The following is a 15,646-nucleotide window of genomic DNA, read 5'->3' as shown; positions in this document are numbered from 1 at the left end:
TTATTTTAATCCGATAAAAATCGTGGACGATGCATTTTAACGCTTCGATTAGAGATTTTTAAGTGATAATTTCTTACACAAATTATGTTTCAATTTCAAGATCGATTGACATTAGAAATTTTATCACATCTTATAATCATTTCTTCCCTTGTCAAGAAAACTTGAGAACGACGAAACAACCCGATTGCGATCAAAACGAGTGATCAATTCGCAGTATTCTCAAATTTTAGTGCCTTCAATTCTCTAACCGTAAAAATGTTTGGTCACATTTTAACCGATCAAACTCGAACACTTCAATTTGGAGATTTAGAAGTGATACTTTCTTACACAAATTATGTTTCAAATTCATTTGGTCATTTCAAGATCGATTGACATTAGAAATTCATCACATCTTATAATCATTTCTTCCAATGTCAAGAAATCTTGAAAACGACCAAACAACCACAGCTGTGATCAAAACAAAAACGAGAAAATAAAACAAACATAACTTAACAAAGTCGAAATAGGTTGCTTTCAATATCAAGCAAAAAACAGAAATCAAATATATAAGCTAGTTGGTTCAGAAATCAAACGAGAGTTGAATCATTGACTAGAATAATCACTATCATACAAATAGATTCACCAATCATCTTCTAGAAATCCAACATAAGAAAAAATCGGGAAAAGAAAAAAAAACATCCTCTTCATAGCTGTAATAGCCTTGCCAACCACAGCTTAGCGATACTGCATTTGCAAATCAATAAATTTGTCATGTAAAAAATAGACGAAACTTAGCACAGAGAATTGAAGGGGTCGGAAAAGAAATACCTTAATGAAACCAATTTCCTTGGAGTTGCTGCGGAAGCACTGTCTGCAGCACATCAGACCGTACTTTCTAATCAATCCATGTGGATTTCCGCAAACCCGACTGTCGAAACCAAATAAAATCATTTAATTCGTATCCCAACACACACACACAATCGATAAACAAGTACAGAAAAAAAAAAACCAAGCAGGTGCAATAGGGGTATTAAATGCAATCGGATAAAGTTCAATAAATCGGGGGAGGAGAATCGTGAGATGTTGAGCAACAAACCGTAAACCAGTAACAGTTTTCGACAATTTTATAAACTATTCAAAACATCATATGAAATGTCATTATACAGCTCATAACATCTTCGAATAAGTACCGTTGATGCACTCGTCGTATTAATGTTAATACGATACAAATTCATTTCAATTCATTACTGAAATTCATTGAAGTCCCTTGTAGATCACACGCGCGCTGCTCGCACTCTAACTTGCCCCACCTTGCGTCGACTCGTTCACAGGGGAATACAAGCTTGCCTAGGCTGTAGAAATACGAGTAAAAATATTCATTGATTTATAGTTTAGAAAAAATAAATAAACCAGAGTTTATTTTACTCAAAAAAATATAGAGCAAATTATAAATAAGTTACCTTCTATTAACAACATTATGCACATGGCATACCCATTGTGAAAACTCGTGATGAGATCCAGCCTCCACCGGGTTTGATCTGTACGGAAATTAAAATACAGAAAAAGTCTATCAATTGGAATATTGAAATAATACGAAATTTCGGAGCCTTCTAATTGCTTTTATAAATCCTATTTTAGTTTTCACTAAGCATCTCCGAAGATTATGAAAATATGCCAAAATAAATTGCCTAACTTTCCGAAAAAGATTTAAAAAAAATAGAAAGTTAGAAAATTGGGGGTGGTTGCGAAGGAGAGTGAGTATGCACCTTATAACTTCTTTAAAGTGATCTGCACATTCTTTACAAGGATACATACGAGACAATATAGCCATCTGCACGAGAAATGTAAAAGTGACATGATTTTCGGAAACTAATGATTAAGAAAACAAAATAACTCTGACATATATGATTATCGAGAGAAATCGTACTTTGGTAACTTTAGTCGAATCGAGATTAGTGTTCATAACAACATGGCATAAGAAAATACGAAGGAACGTCATTGACAATGTACAACAATCATACCAGTTCTTTAACATCCCTCTTCTGTTGCTTAGTTGGCTTATCTGGATACTGAAAAAAAATATAGGAAACCTTTTTACAACCAGCACACAGATTAAGCAACAATATCTCTCGTAAAAACGTACGAATAAAAAAGGAATTCTGGGAAGCAAAAAGCAAACCTGAGCAGCTAGCGTGTGAAGAAAAGTCCACGTAGCTCTTCCAAGATCTTCTTTTGTAGTTGGACTTGAAGACTTCCCCTGTATAAAAAGGAAAAAAAAAACGTAAACACCAATAGAAATTATCGTACTTGTATCTGATCAGTTAATTAAATGTGTATATTTGCGTTATGAAAGAAACGACATTATATCAAAAGCTGCAGATCACATATATTGTGGTGGAACTCAGCGAAGAATATTTATCCGACTTGGATTCGTACCAAACTGGAGTTGAACAGTTACTTGAACTATGCTGATACATGGTTTTTTTTTTTCAGCCGAAAATCAATTCTTATCGCTTACTAAATTACAGCAATACACGATTCACCTATTACGATTATTGAAGTTAAGAAAGAAAAAAGTTGCTACTTCATCCACAAAACACAGGTATACACTGTCAAAGTTTTGACCTTGTATATTACTTACTAGTTAAACGAAACTGCATAAAGGAAAAGTTCATTCAGGACTTTTATCAAACAGTTGTGTTGTTCATCACATAAGTTCACTCTACTTACTGCAGAGCAAAATTAGCAAACTAATGAGTAAAAAGAATCGTGCAAGTACGAAAAAAGGGGCGGCAACCTTTTGAAGGATTTCGGCCGGTTGGAGAATATGAGTGTCAGCGCCGGAATTTGAGGAGAGAGATACAAGGGGGTTCCGGTTTGTGCTTAGAGAACGCAGGGATTTTTTCCCGGCGGGGCGTTGAGTGAGCTGTGAGAGATGTGTCTGCACACACTCCGACACTTTGCCGAACGCTTGGAAGAGATGATGAAGCGGATTTTCCGACATTTGTTGCTGGCGGTTGGGCTTCGGAGATGGGACACAATTACGCCAACAATCTTCAACGACAAACACCGCCGGCCTTCCCTTCGTCGCTTCAAAGATTAACGGCTAAAGCGGCGGTTCAAATGTATATCTTTTACAATTTTTTTCTCAATTATTTATCTACATAGTATCTATTATCTAATAAAGCCCACATTGTAATATGGAATCTATATATCAACAAACAAACAGATATATTAAACTATATCTGCAGAATCTTGTTGAGGTCATAATAATTAATATGAACTAAATTTAATTTAATGAAATGATTGAATAAATGATGTTGGTGGTGGAAAATAATGAAGGCATGTGACTTGCACACTACACTAAAAGTGTTCATCAGTTGAAATGTAACACATCCATCAATTAAAGTCATGTTTGTTAATATAAGTAAAACCCGAAACCCTACTTTAACTGCTCTCTAGACTATAATCATAGTAACTTAACCACTTTTCCACGATTGTTCCTTTTTTTTTATCATTTAAGTAATGTTTGGTCACTAATCAAATAAGAGTGTTTAATCATTGACTAGAACAATTAAATTCAAAGTATTTTCACCAGCATTTTTTTAATGCAGCAATCAATTGGAGATTGATTAGTGACAGCAATTTCGATTAAATAGACGACGAACAGACGTTTAAAAGGTGAAAGTCTCGGAAGAAAACCTGAGCAGCTCGTGTGAAGAGAAGTCGGCCGTAGCTCGTTGAAGATCTTGTTTTCTTGTTGGATTGACTTGCCCTGTAATAATAATAATAATAATAATTAAAAAAAAAAAAAAAATAGGCAACACAAGAAATTATCAGATCCATTAATTTGATGTACCAATCTGCAATTCAACAAAATCAAATATATTCCTGTACAACTTAGTGAAGAACACTCCTTCCCGAAGCTACAAATAACAAGTATAAACAACAGTTCGTAAATCGATTACCCTACCTACATTTAACAAACTTAAATGCTAGAACACTTCACCGTTAATAAAACACTACGATCACAATCCCCGAGGTCAACAAAATATAGCAAACTTTTCAAAAAAAAACGCAATTAGGTATTATTCACATTAGTTCCGATAATTCCACTCCACCGTAGAACGCTGCATAACCAAGATTTGCCTTCATCTGGCTACAATATACACAAAAAGTTCACTAGGGGGTGGAGGGGGTGGAGGCCCCCATTGCCCTTGGCTCCACCACTGAGAGGGGAAAATGGCATTGGTTATATACTGAGATGCACTCTGCTCAAAATGTAGCGTAGCGGCTTCAAAAGGGGCCGAAGAAGCATCAATTTTAGAACTGCATTGCACAACTTCTTTGCATATGAAGCACATGTTCGACTGTGGGGGCAAAATTCAAGAATCAGGCGGCCATAGTTGACTCTACATAAGTGCAGCCGGGTACTTTTCTAACTCCACTCTTACTCATTTTATCCCTCACGTTAAACACGTTACTCCATCTATCAGCTTCCGCGTAAATATTCGACAACAGTACATAATTACCAGCATGATGAGGCTCGAGTTCAAAGAGTCTGCTCGCCACAACCTCACCCAAGTCAACATCACAGTTGACCCTACAAGCCTCGAGTAGAGCACCCCACGCACCGGCATGTGATTCCACGGGCATTGACCGTATAAGCTCGTAAGCAGATTCAAGCTTTCCCGATTTTCCAAGAAGGTTGACCATACACGCATAATGATCTGGAGTTGGATTGATCGAGTAGCTATTAACCATCAATTCGAAGAAACGGCACCCATCATCAACGAGTCCAGCGTGGGTGCATGCTGACAAGATAACGGTGAATGCCACGTCATCAGGCCCTATCCCTTCATTTATCATCCTATCGAAGAGGTGAACGGCTTGGGAACCGAACCCGTGGATGCATAAGCCCTGGATTGTGGAGCAATACGAAATCAAATCTTGTTTAGGCATTTCTTCGAACAGTGAAGCTGCTCGCTCCATGTTGCCACACTTTGCGTTCATGTCAACGAGAGCTGCAGCCACGTGGGCGCGCCTTAGGTCAAAGGATCCGTTTTTCATGTAGGAATCGATCCATTTTGCTAGCTCGGAACACCCTAATTGAGAACAGGCAGACATCAAATTCACCATTATGAATTCATCTGGCTTCAAATTTGAATCCTGCATTTCGGAAAAAGCTTTGACTGCCTCACATGCCTTCCCGTTTTGTACATACCCCGACATTAAAGCAGACCATGAAAACAAATCCTTATGAGTCAACTGATCGAACAAGGATCTCGCAGCTGCCATGTCACCTCCCTTGGCATACCCGTCGATCAGGGTGGTAAACGAAACCTCGTTTCTAACAGGCATTTCGTCGAACAGGTTTCTTGCGCAATTCAAATTGCCCGACCTCACCAACCCCTTGATCATCGCATTCCACGTCGCCGTATTCCTCTTAGGCATTTCATCGAACAAGGATTTCGCAGCAGCCATATCCCCAAAACTCAGGTACCCAACCATCATGGCTGTCCAAGAAACCTCATTCCTCACAGACATTCCATCGAACACCTTACGCGCGCAGCCAATCTGCCCACACTTGCCATAAAAGTCGACCAAACTAGACCCCACGAACACATCCCCATCAGTGCCACACCTCACCGTCACCCCGTGAAGAACCCTGCCCTCCTCCAGAGCCGAAACGTTAGAACAAGCCTTAATCACAGAAGGGAAGGTGTACTTATCAGGAACCACATCCAACCCCCTCTTCATCCTTTTGAAAAACGAGAAGCATTCGTTCAGAGAAGAGTTCTGGCAGTATGATTTCATCAAAACGTTCCATAGATAAATATTCGGGCGGGTAACGCAGTCGAAAACGGCGGCGGGGTATGAGAGATTGGAGGGAAGAACGGCGGCGCAGATGGAAATGAAGTGGGTAATCAAGAAATGGTCTTGATCACAGCCTCCGCGAATGATGTGGGTGTGGACTTGGTTGAAATCCCTGATAGTTTTGCAACCTCTCAAGAGGGATAATATAGCTGAAGACGAATGCTCCAATTCTGAAGAGAAGCGCATTAGAGATTTCTGTAATTTAAATAAACCCTAACTCCAAATTGCGGCTATCTCCGGCGGACGTTGCGACTGTGGGAAAACTCCGACACTCCCACTAACGGGCAAAACTGGAAGATTTATTGAGAGATTCTGTTCGCGGCGGCTTCAAGCAGCAATTTAAACCTTTTCTTTTTTTAGTGTTACTATTTTTCTGTAAAAATACTAATAAATGTTAAAATACTGAAATTGGGGTTGGATTGTACCTCAAGCAATGAGATTTGATTTTGACTCAATGCACTAAATTTAGATAGATTTATGGAGTGGGATTGTTAAAACATGCACATACAAAATTTATAGAGCAAAAATATTTTCTAGGATACAACTTCTCTTTCAATTTCAAGAAAATCTATAAATTCAATATTGGGAAGTTTTTAATTTTATTTTAATCCGATAAAAATCGTAGACGATGCAGTGATGATAAAAATTGTAGATCCTCGCAGTATTCTCTAATCATAGTGCCTTCACTCCTCTAATCGTAAATGTTTGGTCACATTTTAACTGATCGAACTCGAGGACTCCGATTAGAGATTTTTAAGTGATAATCTCTTACACAAATTATGTTTCAATTTCAATGGTCACATTTTAACCGATCGAACTCGAACACTTCGATTAGAGATTTTTAAGTGATAATTTTACACAAATTATGTTTCAATTTCAAGATCGATTGACATTAGAAATTCATCACATCTTATAATCATTTCTTCCCTTGTCAAGAAGACTTGAGAACGAGTAGGGGTGGAAATCGGACGGATCGGATCGGATTTGGGTGTTTCGGAAAATTTCCGATTTTTTTCGGAAGTCCAAAACGACTTCCGATTCCGATTCCGATTTTTTCGGAATTCAAAAAGTGATTCCGATTCCGATTTTTTCGGAATTTTCGGAAAATCGGAATTTTTCGGAAATCTTCATTTTCGGAATTTTTCGGAATTTTTCGGAATTTTCCAAAAAAAAAAAAAAAAAAAAAAAAAGGAGCACCGACACAGTAGCAAAACAGAACATACTCACACAAAAACAAAAACACACCACAGATAAAATTAGATTAAATTTGAATCAATTAAATTAGATTTATTCTAAAAGTACCCGATAGAGAGAGCGGCTTTGCTGGTGGTCTTCGGAGAGCCGGGAGGCGCTGGTGGTGGTGGTCTTCGGAGAGCCGGGAGGCCTGGTTGCGATGGTGGTGGTTGGAGAATCGGGAGGCGCAAGTGGTGGTGGTCGTCGGAGAATTGGGAGGCGCTGCTGCTGGTGGTGGTCGTCGGAGAGCCGAGATGCGCTAGTGGTGGTGGTCGTCGGAGAACCGGGAGGCAGTGGTGGTGGTGGTCGTCGGAGAAGGCGCTGGTGGTGGTGGGGTAGAAAGAAAGGTCGGATTGCTGAGAGAGAGAGTCTGGAAATTAGGGTTTCGAAGTAATTTTAATAAATTTTGAGTTTTTGACTTTTGTATGTTTTAGAAAATTAAAAATTAATAATATGTCCAAAATATATATATATATATATATATATATATATATATAAAATAATAATTGGAAAAAAAATATTAGTAACATACTAGTAATTAGTACAGGCGGATAGATATATACATATATTATATATTATATATAGTAATAAATGTTAATATTATAATTAGAAAAATCGGAATAATTTCGGATCGGAAATCGGAAATTCCGAAATTCTATTATGTATTTCCGATTCCGATCCAATTTTTTTCGAAATTTTCAGAAATCAGAATTTTGAAATTGAAAAAGTCGTTCCAAAATCAGAATATTTCGGATTGGATTCGGCGGAAATCGGAATTTCCGTTCCAATTTCCACCCCTAAGAACGACCAATCAACCCGACTGTTATCAAAATAAGTGATAAATTCGCTATAATTGTAAAATGTTTGGTCACATTTTAACCTGTAAAATGTTTGGTCACATTTCAACCAATCAAACTCGGACACATCGATTCAGAGATTTTTCAGTTATAATTCCTTACACAAATTATGTTTCAAATTCGTTTGGTCATTTCAAGATCGAGTGACTTTAGAAATTCATCACATCTTATAATCATTTCTACCCATGTCAAGAAATCTTGGAAACGACCAAACAAACCGACTGTGATCAAAACAAAAACGAGGACAATAAAAACAACATAACTTAACAAAGTCGAAATAGATTGCTTCAATATCAAGCAAAAAACAGATCAAATATATAAGCTAGTTGGTTCAGAAATCAAACAAGAGTTGAATCATTGACTAGAACAATCACTCTCATACAAATTGATTCACCATCGTCTTCTAGAAATCCAACATGAGAAAAAATCGGAAAAAAAAAAAAAAGAACATCCTCTTCAGCTGTAATAGCCTTTGCCAACCACAGCTTAGCGATACTGCATTTGCAAATCAATATATTTGTCATGTAAAAATATAGACGAAACTTAGTACAGAGAATTGAAGGGGTCGGAAAAGAAATACCTTAATGAAGCCAATTTCCTTGGAGTTGCTGCGGAAGCACTGTCTGCAGCACATCAGACCGTACTTTCTAATCAATCCATGTGGATTTCCGCAAACCCGACTGTCGAAACCAAATAAAATCATTAAATTCAAATCCCAACACACACACACACACACACACAATTGGTAAACAAGTATGGAAAAAAAAACGAAACCGAATAGGTGCGTGCAATATGGGTATTTAAATGCAATCGGATAAAGTTCAATAAATCAATGGAGGAGAATCGTGAGATGTTCGAGCAACAAATCATAAACCAGTCATCATTTTCGACAATTTCATAAACGATTCGGAACATCATATGAAATGCTAATGAAAATCCAATTGTATTATCAGTTCATCAATAGTCAACATAAATCAAAACATTTTCACTGTAAGAAACTACTAAGCACCAGATCCAGTTCCTTTGCAAACACCTCAATCAAACTTTAATTACTAAATAAATCATTTTTCCTCGTCGAATTGATGAACTGCATATTACTTTCACTGTATCTAAATCAAAACTAGGTTTACAAATCATAAGTAACACACTTTTTTTCGATATGAAAACCTCGGATGAATCAGAGCATTAAAACTTTCACTGCAAAAACTAGGCAATCCCAATCATCAACAACATCACCCGATTGTAAGAACTCAAATCAGAAAACATAAGCGGAACATACAATATAAATTGAATTAAATTCATATACAGATACGAAATTAAAATTAAAAAGAAAAAAAGACAAAAAAAAAGGATTGAATAAATTGAAGTACCAGGTGCGGGATCCAGGGCCGTAGGTTTTAGGGTGAGAGTTCCAGATGTTAGAGTGCCCCATCTTTCTGCAAAATCAGTCGTCGCCGATGAACTCTGCGTTGATGCTCTCTAATTGCTAGGGTTTCAAAAGTGCTCTTTTCCGAGTGTATTTATATGTAGGAGACCCAAAACCCTAAGGTTGATTTTGAAATAACGAATGCTGCTTAAGGGTGTTTTGGTCTTTTCTTGTTCTGCTGCTTAATAAACATCGTTTGTATTATTAGGGTAATTGCAGCCACCTCCCTGAAGTAAAGTATAATTACAAAAACAACCCTTATGTTTGAATAATTACATCCAACCCCTGCTTTTTTTTAAATTTCTTGCTTCCACCCCCTACAAAAAGGGTGTTAATGTAAGAAATCTAAAGTTTGCATGGGGCGGATGCAATTATGAAAAATGAAGGGGTGATTGTAATTCACTTTGTATGTATGCTAACTATAGTTGTTTGTAATTTTTAATCTGTTTATCTCACCTTATGGATAAATGTATTTTCTTCAAAATGCAGTCATTAAAATACTAATTGAAGAACCCATATCAATTTCTCTGTAATAAAAAAATATATTTTCTTTTACTATATGTAATAAAATATTACTAGATCAAAATCGGAGATTAAGCGTTCAATAGGTTGAAAACGGGTCGTGTTAACGGGTCGGAACGGGTTGGACCGGATTTGTAATTATATAACCCCTAAACCTTATGCAACAAAAAAGAAGTTAAAATAGTTAATAATCAATAAACTCCCCCAAAAAAATACTAATAAATGATTTTTTCACTTTCCATATATCGGTATTTCTATAAATGTTCGAACAAGTACCGTTGATGCACTCGTTCATATTAATGTTAATACGATACAAATTTCAAATTTCATTTCAATTCATTACTGAAATTCATTGAAGTCCCTTGTAGATCACACGCGCGCTGCTCGCACTCTAACTTGCCCCATCTTGCTTCGACCCGTTCACATGGGAATACAAGCTTGCCTAGGCTGCAGAAATACGAGTAAAAATATTTGTTGATTTATAGTTTGGAAATAAATAAACCAGAGTTTATTTTACTCCAAAATTATATAGAGCAAATTATAAATGTGTTACCTTCTATTAACAACATTATGCACACGGCATACCCATTGTGAAAACTCGTGATGAGATCCAGCCTCCACCGGGTTTGATCTGTACGGAAATTAAAATACAGAAAAAGTCTATCAAATGGAATATTGAAATAATACGAAATTTCGGAGCCTTCGAATTGCTTTCATAAATTCTATTTTATTTTTCACTAAGCATCTCCGAAGATTATGAAAATATGCCAAAATAAATTGCCTAACTTTCCGAAAAAGATTTAAAAAAAATAGAAAGTTAGAAAATTGGGGGTGGTTGCGAAGGAGAGTGAGTATGCACCTTATAACTTCTTTAAAGTGATCTGCACATTCTTTACAAGGATACATACGAGATAATATTGCCATCTGCACGACGAAATGTAAAACTGACATGATTTTCGGAAACTAGTGATTAAGAAAACAAAATTACTCTGACATATATGATTATCGAGGGAAATCGTACTTTAGTAACTTTAGTCGAATCGAGATTAGTGTTCATAGCAAACATAGCATAAGAAAATACGAAGAAACGTCATTGACAATGTACAACAACCATACCAGTTCTTTAACGTCCATCTTCTGTTGCCTACTTGGCTTATCTGGATACTGAAAAAATTATAGGAAACCTTTTTACAACCAACAGGTCCAACACACAAATTAAGCAACAATATCTCTCGTAAAAACGTACGAATAAAAAGGAATTCTGGGAAGAAAAAAACAAACCTGAGCAGCTAGCGTGTGAAGAAAAGTCCACGTAGCTCTTCCAAGATCCTCTTTTGTAGTTGGACACTTGGACTCGAAGACTTCCCCTGTAGAAGGAGAAAGAAAAGCATGAACACCAATAGAAATTATCGTACTTGTATCTGATCAGTTAATTAAATGTATATATTTGCGTTATGAAAGAAACGGCATTATATCAAAAGCTGCAAATCACATAGAACTCAGCGAAGAATAGTTATCCGACTTGGATTCATACAAAACTGGAGTTGGAACAGTTACTTGAACTTTGCTGATACACGGTTATTTTTTTCCGCCGAAAATCAATTCTTATCGCTTACTAAATTACAGCAAAACACGATTCACCTCTTACGATTGTTGAAGCTAAGAAAGAAAAAAGGTGCTACTTCATCCACGAAACACAAGTATACACTGTCAAAGTTTTGACCTTGTGTAGTACTATTTAAACGAAACTACAAAGGAAAAGTTCATTCAGGACTTTTATCAAACAGCTGTGTTGTTCATCGCATAAGTTCACTCTACTCACTGCAGAGCAAAATTAGCAAACGAATGAGTAAAAAAAATCGGCAAGTACGAAAAAGGGGCGGCAACCTTTTCAAGGGTTTCGGCAGGTTGGAAAATATGAGTGTCGGCGGCGGAATTTGAGGAGAGAGATACAAGGGAGTTCCGGTTTGTGCTTAGAGAAGGTGGCGATTTTTTTCCGGCGGGGCGTTGAGTGAGCTGTGAGAGATGTGTCTGCACACACTCCGAAAAATTGCCGAACGCTTGGAAGAGATGATGAAGCGGATTTTCAGACATTGTTGTCAGTTGGGCTTCGAAGATGGCAAACAATTACGCCAACAATCTTCAACGACAAACACCGCCGGCCTTCCCTTCGTCGCTTCAATAATTAACGGCTAAAGCGGCGGTTTCAAAAAAATTCGCTAGCCCTTCCGGCGTGGCGGCGAGTGTTGCCGGCGTTAAACGGCCCGAAACCAGAATTTGATACGAAAGCGCAGAAGAGGAAAAAGCCCATTGGGCTTCTATATCACCCATTTCTTTTTAGGGACAAATTATATTTTAATTTAAACTTAAACTCTTTTTTAATTCAATTGACTTTCGACTTTCCTATTCAAAAGTATTACAATTTCAAAGGCTTAATCCACTTTGTACCCCTAAAATATACTTGTTTTTTCACTTTGCACCCTTTAAACAATATTAAAACATTTTGTACCCTCGAAATACAACAATCAATCATGCATAATGCACATCGAATGAAATCTTAAAGCTAATGATTAATGAAGATAACATACAATACAGTGTTTTGTCGATTTGCACCCTCGAAATACAATAAATCATACAACATAGCATTATGAACATTCATGTTTTTTGTTTTTCGAAAAAATCCACTCCTTCCAAGTTTATTAGCAATCGAGGCAAGAGAATTTTTTTGAACATATAAACTGAAAATTGAAATGCCCTAATCTCGTATTTTTTTACTCAATTTTCCTCTCTCTGTCTTATAACTGAGCTACATATGTTTCCGATCTCCACCGATGTCATCAGCTATCATCGCCGATCATATCTAGTATAGCTCAGTTGTAACAGTTTTCAAGAAAAGTGCGTGATAATTTTGCTCTCCATAGAAATGAATTTTTAAGTTAATAATTTGAACATCGAGATATGAATTTCAGAAAATCGAACATAGTGATTTTTTTTCTATTATTCTTTGAATTATTGTTAATAAACAATAATAAAGGTAACAAAAAAAAAAAAAAAAAAAGTAGTTAGTTATGGTCCATCTGACATTTGCGCGCACGTTTAGAATGAGACAAGTATACTATTATCAATCCCATTTCCAATCTCTCCACCGTGTATCAAATATCAATCTCGTTCTGCAGATTCATTCACACTTAGTCAAAATCACAAAACTCAGCCATGAAAGTTTGATCATCAGATTCAAGATCAAAAACATTCCGGCAGCCACTAATCCCAGCCGGCACCGGTGTTTATTGATCTTTCCAGTTTCCACCACACTGATAAAACTCAACCCACATCACAGTAAAATCAGCTTTCCTGATCTGGGTTTCAATCTCTCTCTCTCTTATCTCTCTCATCTCTCTCCCCCCCCCCCCCCCCCTCTCTCTCTCTATGGGCGAGGAGGGGATGGTGAACGAAATCAAGAACACAAAAGTGAACCCAAAGCTGACAATTTTACCCCTGATCGCACTCATCTTCTACGAGGTTTCCGGCGGTCCCTTCGGCGTCGAAGACTCCGTCAAATCAGGCGGCGGCCCTCTTTTACCCCTCCTAGGGTTTCTAATTTTCCCGCTCTTTTGGAGCATACCCGAAGCCCTAGTCACGGCGGAGCTCGCCACCAGCTTCCCGGAGAACGGCGGCTACGTCCTCTGGATCTCGTCGGCTTTCGGCCATTTCTGGGGTTTCCAAGAAGGGTTTTGGAAATGGCTGAGTGGGGTTATGGACAACGCTCTTTACCCTGTATTATTCCTCGATTATTTAAAGAGCTCGTTCCCCATTTTCAATCAAATGGCTGCTCGAATTCCAGCTCTCTTAGGTATTACAGTTTCTCTAACCTACTTGAATTACAGAGGCTTGCACATTGTCGGATTCTCCGCCGTTTTGCTCGCCGGTTTTTCTCTCCTGCCGTTTGCTGTAATGGGGTTCCTCTCGATTCCTCGTATCAAGCCGAAACGATGGCTGGTGGTCGATTACAAGAAGGTCGATTATCGGGGCTACTTCAATAGCTTGTTTTGGAATCTGAACTACTGGGATAACGCGAGTACGCTAGCCGGGGAGGTCGAGAATCCGAGCAGGACTTTCCCTAAGGCCATGTTTGGGGCGGTTGTTTTGGTGGTTTGTTCGTATTTGATACCTTTGCTCGCCGGAACTGGGGCGGTGGAGACCGACTCCGGCGACTGGACCGACGGCTACTTCGCCCAGATCGGGGCTTTGATCGGTGGTTCTTGGCTCAAGTGGTGGATACAGGCGGCGGCGGCTCTGTCGAATATGGGGTTGTTTGAAGCTGAAATGAGTAGTGATGCTTTTCAGCTTCTTGGTATGAGTGAGATTGGGATGCTCCCTTCGATTTTTGCTTCGAGGTTAGATTTGCTTTTTGATTCATTACGCAGTTTATGTAATAAATGCAACACGCTTGTTCGATTTTAGTTACTTCGATTCATCAAATTATGCGATTTCCAGCTGTAGTAGTATAAACTGTTTTTTCGTGCCACTATTGTGTTAGGCCTTGTTTGGTTGATTAAATTAGATTTTATTAGTTAAATAATTGGACTTTATCGGATTGGATAATCAAATAACTTTTCGGGTCGGAAAAATGGCTCTAATTGGGAGAATTTTTTATTAAACATCCAATGGTTCAACAATACAAATTGGCTTTTCGTAAGATTGCTTGATCTCACCTTAGGAACCAAACAATGCATTAGGCTTCGTTTGGTTTTCGTTTGGTTGACAAAATAGAATTAACCAAGATAAGATTACGCAACTTTACGAGGATCAAATTGTATAGTTCGACTAGGGGTTTAAAATCCAAGATAATTGCTTGCCCTAATCACACATGAAAAAAAAAAGGTCGAATCTTTACACGAATTTGTCCTTTTTTTTTTGCAGATCGAAATACGGGACCCCCACATTCAGCATTCTATGTTCAGCAACGGGGGTAATATTCCTATCATGGATGAGTTTCCAAGAAATCCTCGAATTCCTAAACTTCCTATACGCAATAGGGATGCTCTTCGAATTTGCAGCCTTCATCAAACTGAGGATTAAAAAACCGGAGCTGCACAGACCTTACAGAGTACCGTTGGAAACTTCCGGGGCAGTAATCCTCTGCTTGCCGCCCGTGTTACTGCTCGTTCTTGTCATGGCTCTCGCTTCATTGAAGACCGTTTTAGTGAGCGGTGCTGTGGTTGTGTTCGGGTTCGGTTTGTACCCTTTCTTGATCCGTGCGAAAGAAAGGAGGTGGATGGAGTTTCGTAGCGATGCTATTGCGGTTGGGAATTCGGAAAACGATGTGGAAGGACAGGAAAACGAGGCATCCGAGAGTCTTTTGACGGATTTGCCCTCGTCTTCTCGGACGAGCTGTGTGTCTGACGGGTTTGAGGCGGTTGTTAAATTGGAGTAGGGTTTGGGGCAGTTGTGTTGTAATGTATATTCCAGAATCTTGAAATCAGATCAATTGTAATTTTTTTAGGTGTTTTTTGTTTGTTTATTACAAGAAAAAGGCTGTCCATTTCTTTTGCCTGAAACAAAAACATTGAAAGGAGAAAGTGTAATCTAAATAAAGTAATTTTAGTTATATTTTGGTGATATTTATTAATTTTATTTCAATTAAGTGTTATTTCGAAATCAAATCTCGATCGGAGAATGTTCGATCAGTCGACGACTTTCAATTTAAGTGTTGGTCGGAATTTTACATTACCACAATTTTTAGGGTTCATCG

At 37.9% G+C, this 15,646-nt stretch overlaps 5 protein-coding genes across 13 annotated transcripts; 1 reads left to right on the top strand and 4 right to left on the bottom strand.

Annotated features, from left to right (window-relative positions):
• Positions 1 to 519: 519 nt before the first annotated feature.
• LOC105957484 (FAD-linked sulfhydryl oxidase ERV1) lies at positions 520 to 7,544 on the bottom strand. 9 transcript variants are annotated; one of them, XM_088823711.1, is made up of 11 exons: positions 7,159 to 7,544; positions 4,512 to 6,229; positions 3,682 to 3,754; positions 2,777 to 3,085; positions 2,159 to 2,236; positions 2,001 to 2,048; positions 1,746 to 1,810; positions 1,440 to 1,517; positions 1,170 to 1,331; positions 808 to 907; positions 520 to 723 (listed from the first exon to the last, which is right to left on the bottom strand). In XM_088823711.1, the coding sequence occupies exons 2-4, from the start codon at positions 6,040 to 6,042 to the stop codon at positions 3,079 to 3,081; spliced, it is 1,611 nt and encodes a 536-aa protein (XP_088679837.1). In that variant the 5' UTR covers positions 6,043 to 6,229; positions 7,159 to 7,544; the 3' UTR covers positions 520 to 723; positions 808 to 907; positions 1,170 to 1,331; positions 1,440 to 1,517; positions 1,746 to 1,810; positions 2,001 to 2,048; positions 2,159 to 2,236; positions 2,777 to 3,078. The 9 variants fall into 9 exon arrangements, with proteins under 9 accessions (XP_088679837.1, XP_088679860.1, XP_088679848.1 ...); XM_088823734.1 differs by having other exon boundaries at positions 4,076 to 6,229; positions 7,159 to 7,529; XM_088823722.1 differs by having other exon boundaries at positions 2,777 to 3,069; positions 7,159 to 7,514.
• On the bottom strand, positions 715 to 930 carry LOC105957485 (small ribosomal subunit protein uS14z/uS14y/uS14x). The gene is made up of 2 exons (XM_012981406.2): positions 808 to 930; positions 715 to 723 (listed from the first exon to the last, which is right to left on the bottom strand). Exons 1-2 carry the CDS (start codon positions 928 to 930, stop codon positions 715 to 717), a joined length of 132 nt encoding a protein of 43 aa, XP_012836860.1.
• Positions 7,545 to 8,209: 665 nt separating the features above from the next.
• On the bottom strand, positions 8,210 to 9,533 carry LOC105957486 (small ribosomal subunit protein uS14z/uS14y/uS14x). Its single transcript, XM_012981407.2, has 3 exons — positions 9,317 to 9,533; positions 8,527 to 8,626; positions 8,210 to 8,441 (listed from the first exon to the last, which is right to left on the bottom strand). The coding sequence occupies exons 1-3, from the start codon at positions 9,376 to 9,378 to the stop codon at positions 8,433 to 8,435; spliced, it is 171 nt and encodes a 56-aa protein (XP_012836861.1). The 5' UTR covers positions 9,379 to 9,533; the 3' UTR covers positions 8,210 to 8,432.
• Positions 9,534 to 10,104: 571 nt separating this feature from the next.
• Positions 10,105 to 12,246, bottom strand: LOC105957347 (FAD-linked sulfhydryl oxidase ERV1). The gene is made up of 6 exons (XM_088814893.1): positions 11,782 to 12,246; positions 11,176 to 11,261; positions 11,011 to 11,058; positions 10,754 to 10,818; positions 10,448 to 10,525; positions 10,105 to 10,341 (listed from the first exon to the last, which is right to left on the bottom strand). Exons 3-6 carry the CDS (start codon positions 11,026 to 11,028, stop codon positions 10,221 to 10,223), a joined length of 282 nt encoding a protein of 93 aa, XP_088671019.1. The 5' UTR covers positions 11,029 to 11,058; positions 11,176 to 11,261; positions 11,782 to 12,246; the 3' UTR covers positions 10,105 to 10,220.
• A 712-nt stretch (positions 12,247 to 12,958) lies between these two features.
• PUT5 (Amino acid permease family protein) lies at positions 12,959 to 15,502 on the top strand. Its single transcript, XM_012981408.2, has 2 exons — positions 12,959 to 14,288; positions 14,815 to 15,502. The coding sequence occupies exons 1-2, from the start codon at positions 13,321 to 13,323 to the stop codon at positions 15,326 to 15,328; spliced, it is 1,482 nt and encodes a 493-aa protein (XP_012836862.2). The 5' UTR covers positions 12,959 to 13,320; the 3' UTR covers positions 15,329 to 15,502.
• Positions 15,503 to 15,646: the final 144 nt, after the last annotated feature.

Source organism: Erythranthe guttata, chromosome 2 (assembly GCF_056151865.1).
Source record: "Erythranthe guttata isolate IM_541 chromosome 2, IM_541, whole genome shotgun sequence".
Lineage (NCBI taxonomy): Eukaryota > Viridiplantae > Streptophyta > Magnoliopsida > Lamiales > Phrymaceae > Erythranthe > Erythranthe guttata.
The sequence above is the reverse complement of the archived record's forward strand: the minus strand, read 5'-3'. Positions and strand labels throughout refer to the sequence as shown.

Excerpts from the sequence above, each read along its gene's own strand:
- LOC105957347 (XM_088814893.1), bottom strand. Across the intron at positions 10,526-10,753 it reads CACTTTAAAGAAGTTATAAG|ATCAAACCCGGTGGAGGCTG; the intron begins GTGCATACTCAC and ends ATTTCCGTACAG. Across the intron at positions 10,342-10,447 it reads CATAATGTTGTTAATAGAAG|CCTAGGCAAGCTTGTATTCC; the intron begins GTAACACATTTA and ends GTATTTCTGCAG.
- LOC105957485 (XM_012981406.2), bottom strand. The coding sequence starts at position 930 with ATGATTTTATTTGGTTTCGACAGTCGGGTTTGCGGAAATCCACATGGA.
- PUT5 (XM_012981408.2), top strand. The coding sequence starts at position 13,321 with ATGGGCGAGGAGGGGATGGTGAACGAAATCAAGAACACAAAAGTGAAC. Across the intron at positions 14,289-14,814 it reads CCTTCGATTTTTGCTTCGAG|ATCGAAATACGGGACCCCCA; the intron begins GTTAGATTTGCT and ends TTTTTTTTGCAG.
- LOC105957486 (XM_012981407.2), bottom strand. The coding sequence starts at position 9,378 with ATGGGGCACTCTAACATCTGGAACTCTCACCCTAAAACCTACGGCCCT. Across the intron at positions 8,627-9,316 it reads GGCCCTGGATCCCGCACCTG|TCGGGTTTGCGGAAATCCAC; the intron begins GTACTTCAATTT and ends TGGTTTCGACAG.
- LOC105957484 (XM_012981403.2), bottom strand. The coding sequence starts at position 6,042 with ATGCGCTTCTCTTCAGAATTGGAGCATTCGTCTTCAGCTATATTATCC.